Source organism: Glycine soja, chromosome 9 (genome assembly GCF_004193775.1).
Source record: "Glycine soja cultivar W05 chromosome 9, ASM419377v2, whole genome shotgun sequence".
NCBI classification, from domain to species: Eukaryota; Viridiplantae; Streptophyta; class Magnoliopsida; order Fabales; family Fabaceae; genus Glycine; species Glycine soja.
In genome coordinates, this window is record NC_041010.1 from 5,104,699 (window position 1) to 5,126,572 (window position 21,874).

At 36.2% G+C, this 21,874-nt stretch overlaps 1 protein-coding gene across 2 annotated transcripts; it reads right to left on the reverse strand.

Moving 5' to 3' along the window:
• Positions 1-1,057: 1,057 nt before the first annotated feature.
• Positions 1,058-21,260, reverse strand: LOC114367584 (villin-4-like). 2 transcript variants are annotated; one of them, XM_028324777.1, is made up of 24 exons: positions 20,776-21,260; positions 19,144-19,242; positions 18,859-18,958; positions 18,245-18,313; positions 17,887-18,123; positions 17,576-17,753; positions 17,352-17,484; positions 16,356-16,518; positions 16,107-16,254; positions 15,895-15,995; positions 15,058-15,213; positions 14,423-14,491; positions 14,258-14,326; positions 14,028-14,165; positions 13,775-13,903; positions 9,532-9,679; positions 9,403-9,413; positions 8,189-8,329; positions 4,277-4,402; positions 4,125-4,190; positions 2,220-2,556; positions 1,899-2,101; positions 1,592-1,756; positions 1,058-1,481 (listed from the first exon to the last, which is right to left on the reverse strand). In XM_028324777.1, exons 2-23 carry the CDS (start codon positions 19,197-19,199, stop codon positions 1,643-1,645), a joined length of 2,892 nt encoding a protein of 963 aa, XP_028180578.1. In that variant the 5' UTR covers positions 19,200-19,242; positions 20,776-21,260; the 3' UTR covers positions 1,058-1,481; positions 1,592-1,642. The 2 variants fall into 2 exon arrangements, with proteins under 2 accessions (XP_028180578.1, XP_028180579.1); XM_028324778.1 differs by lacking the exon at positions 20,776-21,260 and adding an exon at positions 19,579-20,048.
• Between the last annotated feature and the right edge of the window lie 614 nt (positions 21,261-21,874).

Consider the following 21,874-nt stretch of genomic DNA (forward strand, 5'->3'; position numbering starts at 1 on the left):
TTTTTTTAATTACGTCAATCTAATAATGGTTAATATAAGTAGTTATATATAATGCCCTATTTCTCTATTTAACAACTTTCAAACTTTATTTCTTAATTTGTATGTTACTTGCAACTTGTCTATAAGACATGTTTATTATAACTTTTCTATTTTATCTATCTATACCTCCATTTTCACAAAAGACTGAATATCGAGAAGATGTAATTTTTTAAAGTCTTAAAATTTTACACACTTTGAAAAAAAATTCAAAAAGTATGCAAAATTTTAAATTGTATTTCAATTTCCGGAAGTATGTAAAACTATCATGCTTCTAAAATTTAATTTCTAGAATGTTGCATCTAACCATCTATATTTTTGTCCCACAAATATCACCTTGAGAGACAATCATGTTTAATATATGGGTCTCTCTTAATAGAAATTCAAATCTTGATTTGTTAAGTCCTGAGATACTAGTCTCTCATGCTAGACCCCTTAAACAATTGGTATTTAACCATGTATATAAACTGTTGGACTAAAATTCCACCAAAAAAAAAGTGAAAGGGAGTGCTTATGAAAAGGGACGGCTAAAAAGTAATGGCCATAAACAAATTTGGCTATTGCTTTTTGCATTCTCTATTTTTACTATTTGCACTCCCCTTCCCCCAGACACATTTTTTTTATCAATTTGTTAATAATAATATCCTTATACACAAGTATGGTTTAATCAGTTCAGAAATTAGATTTAATCAAAATGTGGATGACTTCTAGACATTAGAACAAAATCATACTCGTATAAAAATGCTACTGGAATAAAAATTAACAATAAAATTGGGGAAGGGTGGAAAGTGGAAGTCTTTGAAACAATAGCAAAATGAAAGGTGGAAATTACATGTTCCAACAAATATTTGGTTAAGTTCTATTCTCCGTGTTATCCAGATGTACTTTTCTTTCTCTCCGAGCTTAGTTAAATTATTTGCAGGAAATCATAGTTTAGATATTATTTGCAAAAGATTATGCATTCAAGTCTCAATTACTAGCTATATTATTGATCTAGGGGGAATTTAGCTCTAAAGTGAAATTGACAACAAAGAATCACACTTTATTTCCAAAACAAATTACGAGTTGACTGATTGTTACACTCACTGTACACACTTCATCCTCAATATCAATACAACCTAAGTAGACCGCATTTGCAAGCCAAATTGCTTTACCAAAACAAATTTTAAATTAAAAAATAAAATGAAGACTAACATGAGACCCCAAAAAATGAAAATAAAAATAAAAAAGCAAGCTCACAAACAAACTCTGCCCTATAAAAAAATTAATGCCACGCAGCTAACTCATCAAAGAAATAACGCTAAACATTCAAACCATTGCAAAGAGATGGGTAGAGGTAGAAAATCTCTAGTTTCTCTTCATGAAAAGTTTCTTGGGAGCAGATGCAGCTATGCTAAAAAAAACACTGATGCTGTCCCTTTTACTTCCACATGTTTAGTTCCTCACTGCAAAAACAGAGAAGCTCCCTTGAGCTCTAAGATACACACTACAAGAAGTAGACATAAAATTGTCAATGAAAGAATAACTAAAATTTTGTGATCAAAATTTCTTCTACCTGCAACCTAACTGCAGGGAGCTGACAGAAGGCTAAGAAAACTTTCAAGAATCAGAATAACTGAACAGCCATTTTGAGTTTGTTTTGTTTCCATTTGGGTAACTTGTAAAAGGCATCCTTGGACATCCCAAATTTCTCTTTGAACTCCGCAGATGATAGATAAGTCTGTACACATCAAAGCACAAACAAATCAAAACTAAAATGAAACAAAGCCTAATTATAAGTTGCAATTACGAAAGAAGGGGAGAATACAACAAAAAAGACAAAAAGAAGTAAAGAGATGTTATAGCTAAATTATCCATTATACCTCTCGCTTAGTCACATCAATATTTGGTACAGGATCTGTGGACATTATTTTAAGGCGTTCATATGGGTAAATCACAAGACCTTCCTCATCTTCAACTTCATCCTCTTTCACATCTTCCTGTATGGTAAGAGATTCCACTCTGGTGCTCACAGAATTCTCCTTGTCATTTTTCTCAGGGTTTGATTTGGGCATTACTGGACTCACTTCACATTGTAACAACCCAGAAAACAGAAAGCATATTTTTAAGTAAATATAATACTTAAAGCATTACTCAAAGGAGGAAAGGGAGGGAGACATTCAATTATCTCATCTATTGTTTACCTTTAAGTGAGCGAGGTATCATGGTTTCTCGTGCTGAAGGTGGTTGTTCAAAAGAAGAACTAAGTGCAGCTATGGCAGAAGATTTTGGCGCCAGTATTGCAGAATCTGTTGTCACAGATTTAGGATACAGCTTTCTAATTACTGGAGGTGGGGTTGAAAGGTTCCTAGAATTAGGGTTCTCAAAATTAGCTGCTAGAGCATTAAAGGCTGGAGACCGCCCCCTCACACGAACACGATCAGGACTGACAGACATGCTGCGAGAGGAACGCTGGGAGGATTTATCTGGCACACTACTCGACCTTCCCCCATAAGATGCTGATGTTCTCCGTTTGGGTTTCTGATAATATACCAGGTATTCAACAACCAAAGAGAAAATGAAAATAGAAACAAAACAGACGATTAAAAGATGAAGAAGATCAGAATGATCTGAGAAGCACCTCAGTTAAAGTCCGAACAAGTAATGGTCATGTAGCAATAATTAGATCTAAAACCCACTCACACTTGTATCCATCCTCTATCAACGACCAGAATCTACACTACACGTCCTCAAATTATATATAGTGTTTTATGTTTTATTTTCTCAGGCGTGTGTAGCTCAACTGTGACTGGCTGAAATCTTACATTTCAAAAATTGGATCTGATATTGATCTCAGACGTTTGATCCACAAACCACCTTTCCTCCCCAAAACACTATATATGTATACATATATAATTTAATTTATATGCATACATATAAATTATACACTCAATAAACCTGTTTTTCTTATTTTCCAAATAATCAACCCGTCAAATTTTACTTTCCAAATAACCTATGTAGTATTAGGAAAGTGTGTATACAAGTTTCTAAAAGCTATAATATAAGATTAGGCAATGATTAACTGCATAAAAGGAACAGTTTTCTAAAACCTATAATATAGTTTGATGATTCTTACCTTTTTTGTCCTTTGAAAGTGATTTTTTTAGTCCCTATAGTTTACATTTTAATTCTCTTTTAGTCCTTATAGTTTTGAAAGTGATTTTTTTAGTCCTTATAATTTGTATTTTAATTCTATTTTAGTCCCTATAGTTTGAAAGTGGTCTTTTTAGTCCCTATACTTTATATTTTAATTCCCTTTTAATTCTTACCATAACAAAATATGAGTAACATTATCAATTACAATTAACTACCAAAATATTAACAAGTAATTCGTAACTAATTTATTGTAAGATAATTTGTAATAAAAAAATAATTGATAATTTATAATTAATTTGTAGCTAATCATTTTTATATTTTTATTTGTATTAAGGACTAAAAGGTAATTAAAATACAAATTATAGGGATTAAAAATATCACTTTCAAACTATAGGGACTAAAAGAGAATTAAAATACAAACTATAAAGACTAAAAAGAACACTTTTAAAATATAGGGATTAAAAGAAAATTAAAATGTAAATTATAGGGACTAAAAAAACCACTTTCAAACTATAGGGACTAAAAAGATAAGAATCATAAAACTATAAGGACCAAATGAGTAATTTAACCATATAATTTATTTTTCTGTTTTTTTTTTCAGTGGAGCTATTAGAACATTAATGCCAGCCTTCCGTATTTAATTTATTTATACAATAGGCACTAAATATGCAAAAGTCAATCACTAATTATGTTACAACATTTTTCCACAGCCTAAATTAGTTGCAGTTATTATGGATCCTTATTATAAAATTGTATGTCATTGTACCTACAATAATTTCCATCAAAAGGGGGTTAAGAAAAATCCTTTAACTTGAAGCAGCATTTCATTCACTAATTTCTAACAAGAAAAGAATATTGAAAACTCGACTTTTGAGTTTGAATAAATATTTTTAGGCAAGAAAAGAATCATTTTATTAGTGATTGTAAGATGGGAGGGGTTAAAAATTCCTTACATCCAAAACTGGAGCACCCCCACTTTTCACAATTGTCAGCTTCCTTTGAAATGAGTTTCCCAGCATCTGCAAATTAAAAAAGGAATTGCCAATAGTCAGGATTTTAAAACGACCAGAATTCATATCACGATCTCATTACATTGAGAACTTACTGCAGCTTTTGCAGAATCCCATTTAAAGAAGCGTGTGAAGAAAGGTGGCTCACTCCCTTCCATGACAACATATATTGGAGCTACACGAGATAATTTTTCTAGAAGAAAATCATGCTCAAGAAATTTCTGTTCAATTCAAAAGAAGAAGTCAATAAATCCACAGCTGATTTTTTAGAAACAATAATATGATGTTAAAAGTCAAATCCATATGATGTAAAAGACATGGTTAAATCCATATGACGTAAAAGGCACAAGAATGCTTAAACACAAATCTTATTATTTTATGATTTTCTAATGATACAGGGTCTTTGATAAAGTGAGAGGAAACAAGAGACAGAGATTAGAGAGAAAACTGATATTATTCACTCTGAAAAGTCGGTTACAAAATTAGTAACAAAGAGGTATATATAAACCTCTGATCCTTCGAACTAAGCAAAACGGGATTAATCATAAGGAGGGAAATTCTGTTAATAGAAGCTAACAGCCTAACACCACTGGGGTGCTGTTAGCTTGCTAACAGCCCTTACAAACTGTTTTCATAGTTATGCAAGCATATACTCTAATACCCCCCCTCAAACTCAAGGAGAAGAGTTTTCAGAGGAAAAACTCTTCGCATTTAGTTTGCCCCTGAGAACTTCAAATCTTGCTGAAGAAAGAGGCTTGGTCAGCACATCTGCCCACTGATCTAGAGCTAGGATGTGTAAAACTGAAAGCTGCGCTTGGCCAGAACTTTTTCTCTAACGAAGAATCCATCAATTTACATTAGAAAAGCATGAATCCATGTCAATTCAGCAGAAGTCTGAGCCAAACTGCAATATTCAGCTTCAGTACTGGACCTGGCAATGACCTTTTGCTTGCGAGACCACCAAGATATCAAGTTTTGGCCAAGAAAGATGGCAGCCCCTGAGGTGGAATGCCTATCATCCACATCAGATGCTCATTCAGCATCACAGAATGCATAAAACGCCAAGGGTTTTGTAATAGAAGCAGGCTGAAGAAGTAACCCATGAGACAAGGTACCTTTGAGATACCTTAAGATCCTTTTAACCACTGCCCAATGAGAGACTAGAGAGAGGACTAGCCATAAATTGACAAACTTTATTGACAGCAAAACTGATTTCAGGTCTAGTGAGAGTAGCATATTGCAGAGCACCCACCACTGATCTGTAGAGAGTTGGGTCATGAAACAAATCAGCACCAAGCCTGGACAGCTTGCAATTATGGGGGAGGAAATAGAATATGCCTCAGCCATGTGAGTTTTGTGGAGTAAATCACGAATATATTTGCTTTGAGTCATTAGTATAGAGTTATTAGGAAAATACTTGATCTCTAGTTCCAAAAAATAATCCAAATGACCCAATTGCTTAAGAGAGAAGGCAGTGTTCATTTTGGTGGTCAGCTATTGAATAAGAGAGGCAGAGCTACCAGTGATGATGATATCATCCACATAGACTAAAAGATAGATAATATGCACCTGATGTCTGTAGATGAACAGAGAAGAATCACACTTGCTTCCTACAAAACCAAACTGGAGCAAAGTAGATTTCAGCCTTTCAAACCATTGCCTTGGGGCTTGTTTCAAGACAGAGAGCCTTGTTAAGCTTGCAAACTAGGGACTTATCTGCTACCTCGAAACCAGGAGGTTGTGTCATATATACTGACTCCTCAAGAAACCCATATAGCAAAGCATTGTTCACATTAAGCTGAAATAATTCCCACCCATGGGAAAGAGCAAGAGTGATAACAACACGAATTGTGACAGGCTTGACCACAGGAGAAAATGTCTCATGAAAGTCAAAACCATGGACTTGATGAAAGCCCTTAGCTACCAACCTTGCTTTGAACTTGTTGATGGAACCATCAGCATTTTCTTTTACTCAGAAAACCAACTTACACCCAATGGCTTGCTTATTAGAAGGTAGGGGAACTAAGTCCCAAGTTCTGTTTTCAGCAGAGCACCATACTCTTGCTGCATTGCAGCAAACCAATCTGAATTTTTCAGGGCCTGTTTAACATTTTTGGGTTCAGAATGAGCAAGAAATAAAGAAGGATGTAGTCTAGGATTGTGAATTCCAGACTTGGACCTTGTTTGCATAGGATGAGTGTTAACAGGGATTGAATTAGGTGCTGGAACAGACTCGCTAAGGGATATGGTGTCTGATGATTGAGGGTGGACAGAAGTAGACTCAACTGAAGGTTGATTGGAGATAGGAAGAGAGACTGTAGGAGGGTTGACTGAAATAGGAGAAAAGCCAGGAGGAATAAGAGGTGCAGAAGGAGAATGGGAGGAAGACAGTTGAGAAGATTGAGGTGTAGGAACCACAGATGGTAGAGACAGGTTAGGATTAAGGCTGAAATAGAAATCAAGATTTTGTATTGAGTTAAAAGAGGAAGGAAATATGTCAGAATAAGGAAACCTCAATACATTGAACAGAACATCTTTCGAAATGTAAATTCTGCCTAGTTGAAGACAGACATTTATAGCCTTTGCGAGAGGAGGAATACCCCAAAAGCAGACACTCTTGAGAACAAAAGTTAAGTTTGTGTGTATGGTAAGGTCTCAACAAAGGAAAGCAAGCACAACCAAAGGTTTTAAGAAACTGAATATTAGGGTCCTCGTTGAAAAGAGTAACAAAGGGAATAGCAAAGTTGAGGGAAGTAGTAAGAAGTCTATTAATTAGATAGACAGTAGTAATAAAGGCATAGTCCCAAAACTATAAGGGTAAGGATGCATGGTGTAACAAGGTAAGGCCCAAACTATATGTCTGTGTTTTCTTTCCACCACACCATCCTGATGATGAGTGTGGGGACAGATGAGTCTGTGAGAGATGCCATAGGAGGTTAGGAGAGCAGATAAGGCGGGTTTCATGACCGTAAAGCAAGGCCTCAATCTCGGCGATGGACGGAGTACGTTTCTTGCTCTCAATGACTGAGATCACCAGCACGTAATCGGACAAGAGGCCTTCAAGGAGCGCGTCAACGTATTCCTCATGGCGAACCCGAACTCCAATACCAACAAGTTCATCAACATAGCCTTTGATTTTACGCAGATATTCATCCATGGATTTACCTTCAAGCGAAACTGCGCGCATCGCAGTTGGCGCGCACAAGATTTTGTATGGAGGCTGAATTGCTCGTGAATCTTTTCCCAAACTTGATAGGAATGATTCAAACCAAGAACACGCAATAGAACGGACTTTGAGAGAGTGGATTGGAGCCAAACAAGGGGTGTTTGGTCTTGAACTTCCCATGCTTCATACTCTGGATTCACATGATCAGCGATTCGATCATCTTCCGTGAGATAGCGAGGTGGAACAACTGGATTGACGACGAAACATTGCAGTTTTTGCGATTTGATAACCGATTCAACATGTTGTTGCCAATGGAGATAGTTCGAATCATCAAGCTTCTTGGCGATGGAATTTGGAAAGGAGTGCGAGACAAAACTCTGAGAAGCGGAAACCATGGGTACGATGCAAGAATCTGGAATTTGCAAAGATGAGAGCACTATGAAAATTTGGCTCTAGATACCATCTTTGATAAAGTGAGAGGAAATAAGAGAGATTAGAGAGAAAACTGATATTATTCTGTCTGAAAAGTCGGTTACAGGATTAGTTACAAAGAGGTATATATAGACCTCTGATCCTTCGAACTAAGCAAAACAGAATTAACCATAAGGAGGGAAATTCTGTTAATAGAAGCTAACAGCCTAACACCAGTGGGGTGCTGTTAGCAAAAGTTAACAGCCCTTACAAACTGTTTTCACAGTTATACAAGCATATACTCTAATACAGGGATCTTATAGGACTTAAGTAAATATTAAAATAACTGAAAAGACATAACAAAGTCTTCAAAACAGTAGCCACTAAATTATACTGAAATTTTCATGGCTTCCAGCATAACCAGTCATACCTCACCAATTGATAGAGCCTGCATTCTACTCTTGGAGTCAACCTGCTGGCCAACCCAGACAAAGATTTCCGAGTGACAATCCAAGACAAAAATGTCTTCAGTCATCAAATCATCCTGGGAGAAGTTGTATACCTCGGTCACCTGAAAATATAGCTTCAGATTAATGAATCACAGCAGATATGAATCCAAGTAAATTAACCCTAAAGATTTTATAAATGTGCTCTTCTAGTAAGGTATTAAAATGTCATCCATAGCACATTGACCAGACTCTGTTTGCATTCTTCACCTGAAGTCAGTCTCAAAGAAATATGACAACCATAACCACTTTGCAGTGCTCAAGCATGCCCTAACACTTAATATTTGCCTTTATAGGTTACTAGTATTAGTTCTATTTTGCTGTTCAAGTGCTCATTATAAAACTAGTAAGGTAATTTTGACTTTGAATTTAATTTGCTGCAGTGTCCATAAACTTTTCAACAAATAATATATGACAGAACAGAACATCAAATGAGTAATCTGACTATATTAGCACACATTATGAATGCCATTATAAAGTGCTTGATCAGCACCTGATGATGTATTTTTCGATGAAACTCAAGTTGATGAGCTTCCTATGCAGGTATATCAGACCAGGAAAAAAGAGATTCCAGTCAAGGCCGGAAATGTATAGGAGTTATTAGAGGAAGGAGAAAATTCAAAAAGAATGGACACATGGTAGCTGACGATAGGAGACAAGGATGCTGGAATCATCGGGCAAGCTTGAATATGAGGGAAGAAGAGGTTGGGGATGAGAGGTGACCGGGAAGACAACTAAGGGACTTAGGGTGGATTACAGGCTTAGGCCTTGGGAAGGAGATAGTTCAGTGCTTCACCAATATCAGTTCTTTTTTATTCTCATACTGATACAGAAGCAGTGTTTCCAGTTTTTCATACTGATACATTATTAATATTAGTAAATATCACTTTTCTCCCTCAGATTTTGTCTACAGTATAACTGATGTTGGATTATGTGTCTTTCAAAACTGTATTTCATCCTTGTTTTGTAGTTTTTCATTGACCATCATCATCATTGTTTAGAACTGGGATTTATTACTTACATTTTTCATTAGTGTCAGGTTGATCAAACTAGCATCTATTTCAATACTAATCATGTGTCACTTGGGCTTAAATCATGTATGCAGAGACTAGAGCTTTAGATCAGTGGGTAAACTCACCTTTAAATTTCCTGCACATTGCTCAGTCAGGCATGGGAAGAAAACCATCATAAGCAAGTCAGCTCTTTGCCTTCAAAAGGGGGAGGGGGGAACAAAAACCATTTTAGCAAGCAAAATATTATCCCTTACCTTTCGAGAAGTGGCAAGAAAATAGGTGAGGATCACTTTCAGGCTCTCTAAGAATCTTTTGACTGGGATATTCTGATTTTCCTCCTAACAAATCCCAAAACTGTTCAGATTCGGAACCTTCCCTTTGTGGTTTGGATTGTAAATTTGGCTGCAGAAATTGGCAGCATAAACAATGTCTGTAAGAAGCAGATAAACAAAGATAACAATTTAAGAAGGCTAAAGGTAAATTACACTCTCCTCCCTTACAAGATGCTAAAATTACAATGTATTCCTCTCTAATTTAAAAATTATACTCTCCTTTCATAAGAGATGGAATGTGCTACAATGTAGTATATTTTAACGTAAATGAATCCTATAATGATGGTGAGAAACTATGAACAAGCCTCCTAGGGAGATATTTCCGCTATGCAACTTTTAATGTCACTGGCATCTAATTTTGAACATCCTATTATTGGTTTAGGGTGTTTAGAATACGAAATGAAATTGTAAATATTTCTACTATCAGCTTCGAAACTACACCTAAAATCTGCATTTCATCTTTTAAAGTCTTGTAGTTGAAAGAGTTCAAAAGTAATTGCCAATGATGTTGACAATCACAAAGAAATAAAAATTGTCCTTCAGAAGCTCTTCTACATCAAAATAGATTGAAGTATGATGCATATCAAGGTAGGGGAAACTAATTTAGTTATTTAATAATAATTTCTATTAAAGTTTTGAAAGTTTAGAAACTTGAATTTTGCATAAAATGTATAGACTAATATAATACTTTTTCTAATATCAGTATAATTTCTTGGCTGAAAGATAGGGACCAGGTAAATGCCACTAGTTAACATCAAACCTAAAACCTCTCTCTGACAACAGAAGCAATCCTACTGCCACTGGGCTATAGCCAAAATGGCAATATTTAATCATAAAGCATATAAAGTGTCACCTTAGTAGCTGCTTGTCTAACACAATTACACAATTTGACCAAATAACATGCTAACTTTCTGGGGTTGGTTTTAGAGGTATCACAATTTTCTCACTAAAAATCCTGCCTAGGGTAGCTTTGCTATTCTTAGCCGGTCCCAAGCCCGGATAAAAGGAGAGGGTTGTGTTAGGCTTTCGACAGCCAACGTTAAACTTTGTCGAATCTCTATGACATGGATCAATTACGTAATAATGTGAATGCTAGGTCGTTGCCCGGAAGCAACGCGCTGTATGGCTCGAGTACAGTGTCAAAAGAGCAAGGGCCGCTGCATCGCCGCCCGGATGTAGTGAAAAGTAAGCAAGGGTTCCCACATTTTCGTGAACGGGTGTGGATAAAGAAGCTAGTTCATGACAGGAGGATTCGCTTTGGTACATGGAATATAGGCACACTTACTGGAAAATCTATGGAAATAGTGGATGTTATGGTGAGGAGGAAGATCAATTTTATGTGCCTACAAGAAACTAAGTGGACAGGTGAAAAAGCGAAAGAATTAGACAACTCGGGATTTAAGCTGTGGTATACGGGAAAAATCAGATCAAGAAATGGGGTAGGGATTATCGTGGACAAGGAGTGGAAGAAGGATGTCGTGGATGTAAGAAGAGTAGGAGATCGTATCATAGTCTTAAAATTGGTAGTGGGACAGGACACCTTTAATGTTATTAGTGGGTACGCACCTCAGGTTGGGTTAGCAGAACACTTTAAGGTAAAATTTTGGGAGGATCTAGAAGGGGTACTTCAGGATATACCCCAAGGAGAGAAAGTTTTCCTAGGAGGGGATCTCAATGGACATGTAGGTAGCGTGGCTAGAGGTTTTGAGGGGGTGCATGGGGGTTTTGGCCTACGGGAGATGAATGGGGAGGGTAAATCCATCTTGGAGTTTTCGGAGGCTTTGGATCTTTCTATAGCCAATACATGGTTTAAGAAAAGAGAGGAACATCTTATCACTTACAAAAGTGGAGGGACATGTTCTTAGATAGATTTCTTCCTTATCAGGAAGTCTGATAGGAAGTATTGCTTGAACTGTAAAGTTATCCTGGGAGAGAGCTTGACTACCCAACATAGAGTTTTGGTTATGGATGTAAGAATTAGAGATAGGGCAAAGAGAAGAAGTCCTCTGGTAGCACCAAGGATCAAATGGTGGCACTTGAAGGGTGAGAAACAAAAAATCTTCCAACAAAAGATATGGGAGGGTTGGTGTGGACAATCACAAGGAAGTGCAAATGATATGTGGAACAAGATGTCCCAAGAGATTATTAAAGTGGCTAAAGAGACGTTGGGTGAATCTAGAGGTTTTGGACCTAGGGGTAAAGAATCGTGGTGGTGGAATGAAAATGTTCAGAGCAAAGTTAGAGTAAAAAAGGAGTGTTTCAAGGAGTGGTCTAGGTGTAGAAATTCTGAAACTTGGGATAAGTACAAGATAGCTAGAAATGAAACCAAAAAGGCGGTGAGTGAGGCAAGAGCCCAAGCTTTTGACGGACTATACCAAGCTCTAGGAACCAGGGACGGAGAAAGATCTATATATAGGCTTGCTAAGGGTAGAGAGAGGAAGACTAGAGATTTGGATCAAGTAAAGTGTGTTAAGAATGAAGAAGGCAAAGTCTTAGTGCATGAAAAAGATATCAAGGAAAGGTGGAAGGTGTATTTCCACAACTTATTTAATGATGGATATGGATATGACTCTAGCAGTCTAGACACAAGAGAAGAGGACCGGAACTATAAGTACTATCGTCGGATTCAGAAACAGGAAGTAAAGGAAGCGTTGAAAAGAATGAGTAATGATAAGGCGGTGGGGCCAGACAATATACCTATTGAAGTGTGGAAAACTCTTGGAGATAGAGGTCTTGAGTGGCTCACCGAACTCTTTAACGAAATTATGAGGTCAAAACGCATGCCGGAGGAATGGAGGAGAAGCACGTTAGTGCCAATCTATAAGAACAAGGGGGATATACAAAATTGTGCAAATTATAGGGGAATCAAGCTCATGAGTCATATCATGAAATTATGGGAAAGAGTGATCGAACGGAGATTAAGAAAGGAGACTCAAGTTACTGAGAATCAATTTGGTTTCATGCCGGGAAGGTCGACCATGGAAGCGATTTATTTATTACGGCGGGTGATGGAGCAATATCGCATGGCCCAACAAGACTTGCACTTGATTTTTATTGACTTGGAGAAAGCGTATGATAGAGTGCCTAGAGAGATTTTGTGGAAAGCTCTAGAGAAGAAATGGGTTAGGGTTGCATATATTCGAGCTATCCAAGATATGTATGATAGGGTATCGACTAGTGTTAGGACACAGGGTGGAGAGTTAGACGATTTTCCCATCACAATTGGTTTACATCAAGGGTCAACCCTTAGCCCCTACCTTTTTACCTTAATTCTGGATGTCCTCACGGAACAAATCCAAGAGATAGCGCCGAGATGCATACTTTTTGCAGATGACATAGTCCTCCTTGGAGAGTCGAGGGAGGAGTTGAATGAGAGGTTGGAAACTTGGAGACGAGCTCTAGAAACACATGGCTTTCGCCTAAGTAGAAGCAAATCGGAGTATATGGAATGTAAGTTCAACAAAAGAAGGAGGGTTTCTAACTCAGAGGTGAAAATAGGAGACCATATTATCCCTCAAGTCACACGGTTTAAATATCTTGGGTCTGTAATACAGGATGATGGGGAAATTGAAGGGGATGTGAATCATCGCATTCAAGCAGGATGGATGAAATGGAGAAAAGCATCAGGGGTGTTATGTGATGCAAAGGTACCGATCAAGCTAAAGGGAAAGTTTTATCGGACTGCGGTAAGACCGGCGATTTTGTACGGAACAGAATGTTGGGCGGTCAAGAGCCAACATGAGAATAAAGTAGGTGTAGCGGAGATGAGGATGTTGCGGTGGATGTGTGGTAAGACTTGACAGGATAAAATTAGAAACGAAGCTATTAGAGAGAGGGTTGGAGTAGCGCCTATTGTAGAGAAGATGGTGGAAAATAGACTTAGGTGGTTTGGGCATGTAGAGAGAAGACCGGTAGACTCTGTAATGAGGAGAGTAGACCAGATGGAGAGAAGACAAACAATTCGAGGCAGAGGAAGACCCAAAAAGACTATAAGAGAGGTTATCAAAAAGGATCTCGAAATTAATGGTTTGGATAGAAGTATGGTACTTGATAGAACATTATGGCGAAAGTTGATCCATGTAGCCGACCCCACCTAGTGGGATAAGGCGTTGTTGTTGTTGTTGTACAATTTTCTCACTAATAATATCTTATGTACATATCAGACCTTTATCAAATCCAGCATCCTCTCAACAAGTTCCTGGTTTTCTGCACTTGTAGAGTTTCCAGACCAAGTAAAGACAGCAGGCCCATTGTGAAGTATGTAACAGTAAGAGGAATTCAAGGAAGATGCAACCTGATTGACATAAGAATATGAAAAAGAAAACATCAATAACATAATCAAATTTGTACATTATGTGTTGCCCAATACAAAATGAGCAGATAGGCATATGGTACTACAAAGAGAAATCAGGGCATACTGGTTCAACTTGTATGGCTTGCATATTGTCTGGTCCAGAGCCCTGGATGCGGAATAATGCAACACCATTCTCATTGTATGTATCATCAGGAATTTCCTTTTGTGCAATGTAAGTCTTGTATCCTTCACTAATCCCACCCTAACAATTAAAGGAATGAAGAGTTAAATCGCCAGTACTTAACACGACTGTATTATTATTTTTAGTTCCCACAATATTAGGACCCCACAAACCTTAAAAACAATGAAGCTTTGAAGGATAGAATGAAATTGAATTGGTTCATTGCCTTCATATATACGAGCCTACAGTCAATTAGTCGTGCATAACATCAGTAAGGAGCAAAATGAGCACAAATAATATCTCAGCAAAGTAAAAACGACAATTTCCAGAAAAATTACCTGGGAAGCAAGAAACTTCATTGACTCAACCATTTTACTTGCCAATGAATTAGCTGAAGCTCGTTCTTCCTGTTTTTAACTAAAAGAGCTTGTAAACAATGCAGGCAATAGATTCACAATACTCCCATGCAAATTTATGGCTAGACTGAAATAAATTCTGTTATGCATTTATTTAACACTTTCTAGTCCTAAAACAGTTATTAGTGCTGTAAATAGTATAATGATATATACAAGGCTACAATTGGCTAATATATGTTAAATTAATCTACAGGATCCAATAATGTTTTAGAATTTTTTTAGTAGGTCCCTATCAAGGACCAACTCTCATAAAAGCTTAAGCTGTTTACATTTCTAAAAGTCCCTAAATTTTAAAATAATAAATGACCCCTTCATAATTTCAAAAACATTTTCAATAGGATCACTGAATCCAATCTGTTGTCAGGTCCCTACAAAAATCCAATTAAAAGAACAAATAATATGAGGACCCAATTATAGTTTTTAAACTAAAGGGACCTATTTAAGAATACCCTACACATAAAGGGACTTGCACATTAATTTAACTGCTAACTGCTAATATATTCTTCAGCTACAGCCTATATGTGAACACTTTGCCACCAGATTATTTGTTATTTTACCTCAACACTATTCTTTCCAATCCACGTTCCTATAAGACAATCTTCTTTATCCTCTCCAGGATATGTATACTGGAAGATGAAGCAATCTCCACTATAAAATTTTGATTGATCAGAAGCTTGAAGAAGAATCTTCTCCTGACCATTCACATGCCAAACCTGTGCAGTTAGAGTAAAACTATTGTCAACAATAGAAGAAATAAAACAGCGTTAGAGTTGTATCACACCATCTCACAACCTCTCCAGCCTAATAAAGAGAAGTATAAAGGATATCTTTTGAATTCTCAATGAATACTAATTATCAAATGCATACAAAGCTTTACAAAACAACAGCTAACATAAGAACTGGAATCATGCATAAAACCCCAAGGTTGGAAACTAAATTCACGTTGATGTCTAATGTCTCAACTATAACTTTGATGCAAGTTACATGTTTCCCATGGAAAGTGGAAATCCAATTGTATATTGGGAAAATTCTTTGGCACAACAAAGCAAAAGAAAAAAATGCAAAAAATATTTACATAGCCTTTTCATAATCCTAAACTCGTTTTTTACAGAAGATATTATGCCGTTACTTAGTTCAATATGAATACCATATACTCAAAGTTTAACATATCGCAAATCTATGATAGAATACAGCTCTAATGTACTAAAAGACTGGGTATTCAACTTCTCATTCTAGATTACAGATGGTAGGTGTCTCAAGGGAAAAAATTCTCTAATTAGAAGAAATCAATTACAGAAGAGATAAAACTGATAAGAAACTGATAAAAGTAAAACTAAGAAAAGTTGCATCAAGAAATATCAGTTTCAAGAGAAAATTTGTAATTAGCAGAGTACCTGCAAATGTCCTGTGCAATCAATGTGGGGTTGGGGTTCTTCCCTCACTGGATCAGCTTTCAACAAGCCCTTAACATTTACTCCTTGACGTTTTAGAAGTGCTACAAAGTACAAAATTGGAATGATATAATTACAACTGAAGATTTATTGTTATAAAAATCACTTTAGGTCACAGTAAGTTAATAACAACTGTAGAAGTATATAACACTTACCTGCTACCTTGCCACGGCCATCTTCAGATACTGTTACATCAGTTGTCTGAGGCCAAGAATCAAATTTGGACCTGAACATCACTGTTTCAAATCCTTCTATCACACGAATTATTTGGGGTTTCAGTTGATCAGTGCCACTGACTATCTCCTGTTTGTGGGTCAACAGCAATTCAACAATAATCAAAACTTATACCAAAACTAAAATTATAGCAAGATGATAAATGCTACTAATAAAGAAATGTGTGTTACATCTGCAACTCCACTTGCGCTTTTTCTTTCATCAAGGGAGGTATTTCTTCCCAACCAGACAAACACTTCAAACCCACAATCAAGAATATAGCATTTATTTGTGTCTAGTAATTCCCTTTTCAAAGAATCAGTCTCAACAGGTTCTGCCTGACCCTTTTCAACACTGCAAAATTGATAGCTTCATTAGAACTAGATTTTAATATAACAGATGAATTTCAACAATGCATTGTCAAAACTCAATAATTAATACAACATCAACAATTCTCAGTATTATCAACTAATACAATTTTAGAGTAAGAGTTGTGGATTTGCATGTCTTCACATTGAATTAAAATTATAGTTTCACTAATCACAAATGAATTAAAAACAAGGGTAAGTTCTAGTTTCACCCTTCAACTTTGGGCGGCATGTAGACTGAACCTTAAAGCAGAAAAAATACATGACCTCATAAATTTTATGCATGCACAAACCTTTCATCAAGCAAACCATTAAAAAACTATTGGAAATCAGGAAATGTCATGTGAGTTACATGCTACATCAATAAAACATGTTTTAACCTCAAACAATAACAAGAAACTGAAAACTAACCAGGTTTTTCCATTTAACTGTTTCAGATTTTCATTTAAATTTTCAAATCATTATATTACCAGAGGCTAAAACGTTTTAATAGGTATCCTCTGCAAGTCATTATATTACTCGACATCGGGGTTTTACAGTCAAAGTATCAAATCGGGGAAGTTTCATTTGGAGGAGAGGGAGGGGGTGTTTCATTTACACCTTTTCAAACTCTTAAGATGTAATCAAAATAGGACTAAAAATTAAAAGGCGTAAGACACAATCTACCTTTAAAACAATAGGGGGCAAAGGAAGATTACAAAACATGTAAACATCGATGAACTTCATCCAAATGACATTTAGCGAAACAAAATAATGGAATACACTGGTAGTGCAAACAAAAACAAAAATACTAGAGATAACACTGAAATAACATATTACCAAAGCAGCTTTGGAGGGCGAGAATCAGTAGGCTTATCATCATCGCTGGCTGTTTTTCGTGGAAGAGGAGCAAATCCCCCAAAGAAACCCCAGAATTCCCCAGTTTCAGGATCAGCCATCAACTTTCCATCCTCTGCATGGAAGTTCAGGTATAGACATTCAATTCACATTAATCAGTAATCACCTTCAAATTTTAAAACACCAAAATATATTTGTGCACTTACCAACAGCAGCTACCTCACATTTCCCTTCATGGTAGGTATCCTTAATATACTGTACAACTTCCAAAGCTTTAGCCCTTTCTTGAATAGACGAATTGGAACCATTAAATTGGAAAATTTTCGATTCGGTATCCAGAACAAAAATATCATCATGGTTGAGTGAAGCTCTGGCAAATGGAACCTATTACCAACACAAATGTTTACTCAAAAAGCATAAAACAATGTTTCTATATATGTATGCGACTGATTCAGTGTGTACATTAATGACCTACAAGACTCAAACTTCAATGGCAAAGAAATAGTCTCAAACTTGCCTCTTTGACATGTACAACATGTTTCCCTCTGCATACAAACAACCGTGTCTTATGTTTTTCAGCCTCAGGATGTTTGAAACCAGAAGAAACTCCACCTTCTTGAGGGATAATACATGGTTTGAAATAAGACAGAAACTTTTCAGTTTCATGGCCTTGTACTTCACGATACTGAACAGCACGTCCTCCAAGAGCTGCATCCAGCTCAACTGTCTTGATAGCTGCAGCACCCGCTTCATCCTATTTTCAAGTTAGTCATTAGGTAACAAGTATACAAAAATTACAACTAATGTTTAATAGAAAAGTGGGGAAACAAATTTTTAAAAAAAATCTAAAAAATATACAAGAAGAAGAAGTTCACCTGACTGGTGTCTTTACCAAGCCAGTAATGGATGTCATGGCGCAGAGCACCACTTTTTGAGGCAGTTGTCTACAAACAAAGGATCAGAAATAAGATAATATTCATACTAGCGAAAAACAGTGTTTCATATGCAATGCAGTATACACAAGCAACTTAATATAAACCTAGCCAATATAAGTTCTATTGAGGAATATGTTGAGATTTGAATCAAAGACCTCATACAATCTTTCTCAGCAAGGGGAAACAAAGCTCATGGGAAAGAGGCCAACAGTGTCTTAACTGACTCATGCTCAATATGATCAAGAGAAAATAATATATTTCATAAATACAGGCATCAAGTTTATTATTTTGAGAATACATGGTGCATCAAAACTGAAAGATGTGTAGAAGAAGCTCCATAATGAATGTTTTCCAAAGAAAAATGAAGACGGAAATTGATCCACATGCCATTACATACCAATATTGTGATTTTTGTCATGCTGGGAACAACAATTGCTTTTAAATTACAATGTCCATGCAATGCAATAATAAACAGAAATAGAAACATCCCGAAACAGAATATACCAACATGAGGCTAACACTGTATGAATAATCACTTTCAAAATATGGCTTACCTTTAAGATCACATAGGAGTCTCCAGTGAAAAATTTCCCATAAGAGGACTTTGGGACAGGAACTGGATTAAAATTCTCAATACGCCATATTTCAAGTCCACTATATATGGTTAAGGAAAATAATGCACAAGTACTGGACTACTGGGAACAGATCAAACGTTAAAGCATCAAATTAAATTAAGCATATGACGGAACCAAATGAAGCAGAAAACTTGAACAAATCTTCTAAATATGAAAATCTTATAAATAGTGAAAAGCAGAATATGTTAACAAGAAGCAGGATACGCCTTTTGTCCAGCTCCCTGGAAAGCTGGATCCAAATCTCTCATGGAAACAGCCATAATATTCTTCTATTAACTAGTTTAAATATTGCAAAAAAATACCCTGAAAGGAAACCATGAATGAAATAATGAATGAATAGAAAAGCAAGATCAAAGTGTTAATTTTCCGAAGCTGACATACAAGTGGGAGAAAAAAAATGCAATGCTTCCCCCGAACCATTTCAACAAACAAATTCTCGCACAGTGATTACTTTATTTAGACAGTAAAGGAATTTCTCAGGAGTTGGAATATATCATAGATAATGTTAGCATCATTAATTTGCAAGGGAAAGGCAATAGAAAGAAAAAAGGAAAAACAGCAACCTAGGCAAATTGTAGCTATTATATATGTTCTTTCATCTACCATTAGGAATTCCAAGTAAATAAAGAGCTTATATACCTAAATTCATGTGCACAAGAAGCAGAGAAGAACAGCAACACATTCTTAAGCACGTCACTGTCAGCAACTACATATTTGCGGTTGTTCACAAACAAGTAAGCAAATTGCACTTTGAATATGCACAAATGCCTTTTCATAGCAATTTCTTAAATTGGACAAAAGCATAACAGAAAATTGCATCTTTTGTCACCATGTCCGTTCTGCATACCTACCTAATAGAGCTAAATATTTTGGTAGCCATCAATTGACACAAGTTTAAGCTGTGTGACACGTACATGAAAAAAAAACACGCATCCTCACATTTGCTTCCAGCATAGGCTTTGCACTGCACTGTGCAAAATTTCACTAATGCGTGGAGAGTTGCCATTGGAAGGGAACCTTATTAATTCATATTCTACTATTCTAAAAGAATTGCCTAACAATATCAAATTACAAAACACACAGAGAAAGAGATGAAAGGAGCTAATATTCACCATTCAATCTTACATGCATTAAATTTTACAAAATTCAATCTTGACCATCCAATGAATGGTCAAGATTAATTCATCTGACCTCTCTCCCTACTACACATAACCACATAGGAAAACTGATCCAACGCCAAAGCTGCTTCAGAAACAAACGCATCCAAAAGATTCTTTTGAAAAGAACACCAAACATCGTAGAATCCCCCACGTAGGTGGCACTCTCCGCCGCATCCGCATGCCACGAAATGCACACACACATGACAGATTGACAGGTACCAAAACCAATTTGCCAAAACGCCACCGTATAACAGTAACAATAACACTAATACACCACAAAGAAACTAACCGTATACCTAGGTAGCTGACACGTATACACTAATAATACACACAATAATACGCCAAAGTATCACTTGAACTGATCCCGAAAACACAGCGACGCTAAAAACTCTCATACTACACTTCCCTACGATGTCGTTCCATTCCCCAAAATCTCGAACCTCAACATCTTTGGATTTTCAAAATAAACAATAATTAAAATAATAAATAAATACACACACATGTACAAATTTCGCAGCATCCGAAAAACAAGAAAAACGCAATGTTCGATTCAATTCAGGTCAATCAAGTTCAATCGCCTTTCAAACCAATCGGAAACTAGATCGAAATTCGAGCAGAGTAAAAAAAAAAACGCAATCGTCACTGAAAAATAAAACGGATTCAAGGAGCTTCATACCTGGAGAAAGAAGAAGAAGCAGAGACAGCAGCAATCGATTTTTGTCTTTATTGGAACAAAAAACCAAAACAGAATAATAAATTAAAAAGAAGCACGACTTCGAGCTGAGAAAACCGAATCGCGAAATTCAAAAAAATAAATTTAAAAAAAAAAGTGGACGAATCGGAATAAATAGGAAGCTGCAGATCCAATCAGAGGCACAAAATCGAAGGGTTTTAGGAGCAGAGGAAAAGGAAGGTGGCGGAAAGTGAGAGAAAGAAAGAAGAGGAAAGTGGGGACTGAAGAAAGAAGAAGAAGAAGAAGAATTTTAGAGAGAGAAAGAAGAATATTTAGGGGGAAAAGAAAATATGAAGTTGAAGAAAGAAAAAAAAATCAAAAAAGCGAAGAAGTGAGGTGTGTGTGCGTTTGAGAGAGAGAGAGAGAGAAAGCGAGGGAATGATGAAATGCCAGGCGTGCTTATCACTAACGGCAACAAAACCCCAACCCCACACCACACCACACACATGAACTGTAAAACTGCGTTTTTAATATTTTTCTTTTCAGGCCAGCCAAATTAAATACTAATAATATTCGTTTTTTTAATTATTTTTTTTGGGTTCATGTTTCTGACTCGTCACATAAGGATGGTGAATTATTTACTTTGTGGAGCAGTGATGATGGTGAAAAAACCAAAAAAAATTATCATTGTGATTGTTGTCTTTGTTTGATGTTTCCCACAGTCTGGTTCAGGTGCCACTTTGTCGCATTTTTCGCTCGAACTCGGTGTTTTAACTTTAAGTACTCGCGGTAAAAGGATAGATATTACTGCTGGTGAAGATTCAACTTACTTACTTTAAAAATAAGTAATTATTTCTTAGATTTTTATGTTGTACAGTTGTACTAGTATCAAGTATCAACCAAGTACTAAGATATTAATTAAATGCAAATAATTAGGTTTAGGCATTGGAGTTAAGAGACTTTTAGATTGGGTCAGTAATAGCATTAATTATGTTCTGATTGCATGAGAAGAAAAAAAGAGATAAAAAAATAAAGAAATTTCACTTTTTAGTTAGTTGAAAAAAGGAAAATTTAACTTTTATAAAATAAAAAATTTAATTCT

Bases quoted from the DNA above. Each gene is read 5' to 3' on its own strand.
- LOC114367584 (XM_028324777.1), bottom strand. From the start codon at position 19,199: ATGGCTGTTTCCATGAGAGATTTGGATCCAGCTTTCCAGGGAGCTGGA. The intron at 17,754-17,886 runs GCAAGTTTGAGA...TGTTGGTAATAG, and splicing joins ATGTTGTACATGTCAAAGAG to GTTCCATTTGCCAGAGCTTC. The intron at 16,255-16,355 runs GTAACACACATT...ACCCACAAACAG, and splicing joins GCGCAAGTGGAGTTGCAGAT to GAGATAGTCAGTGGCACTGA.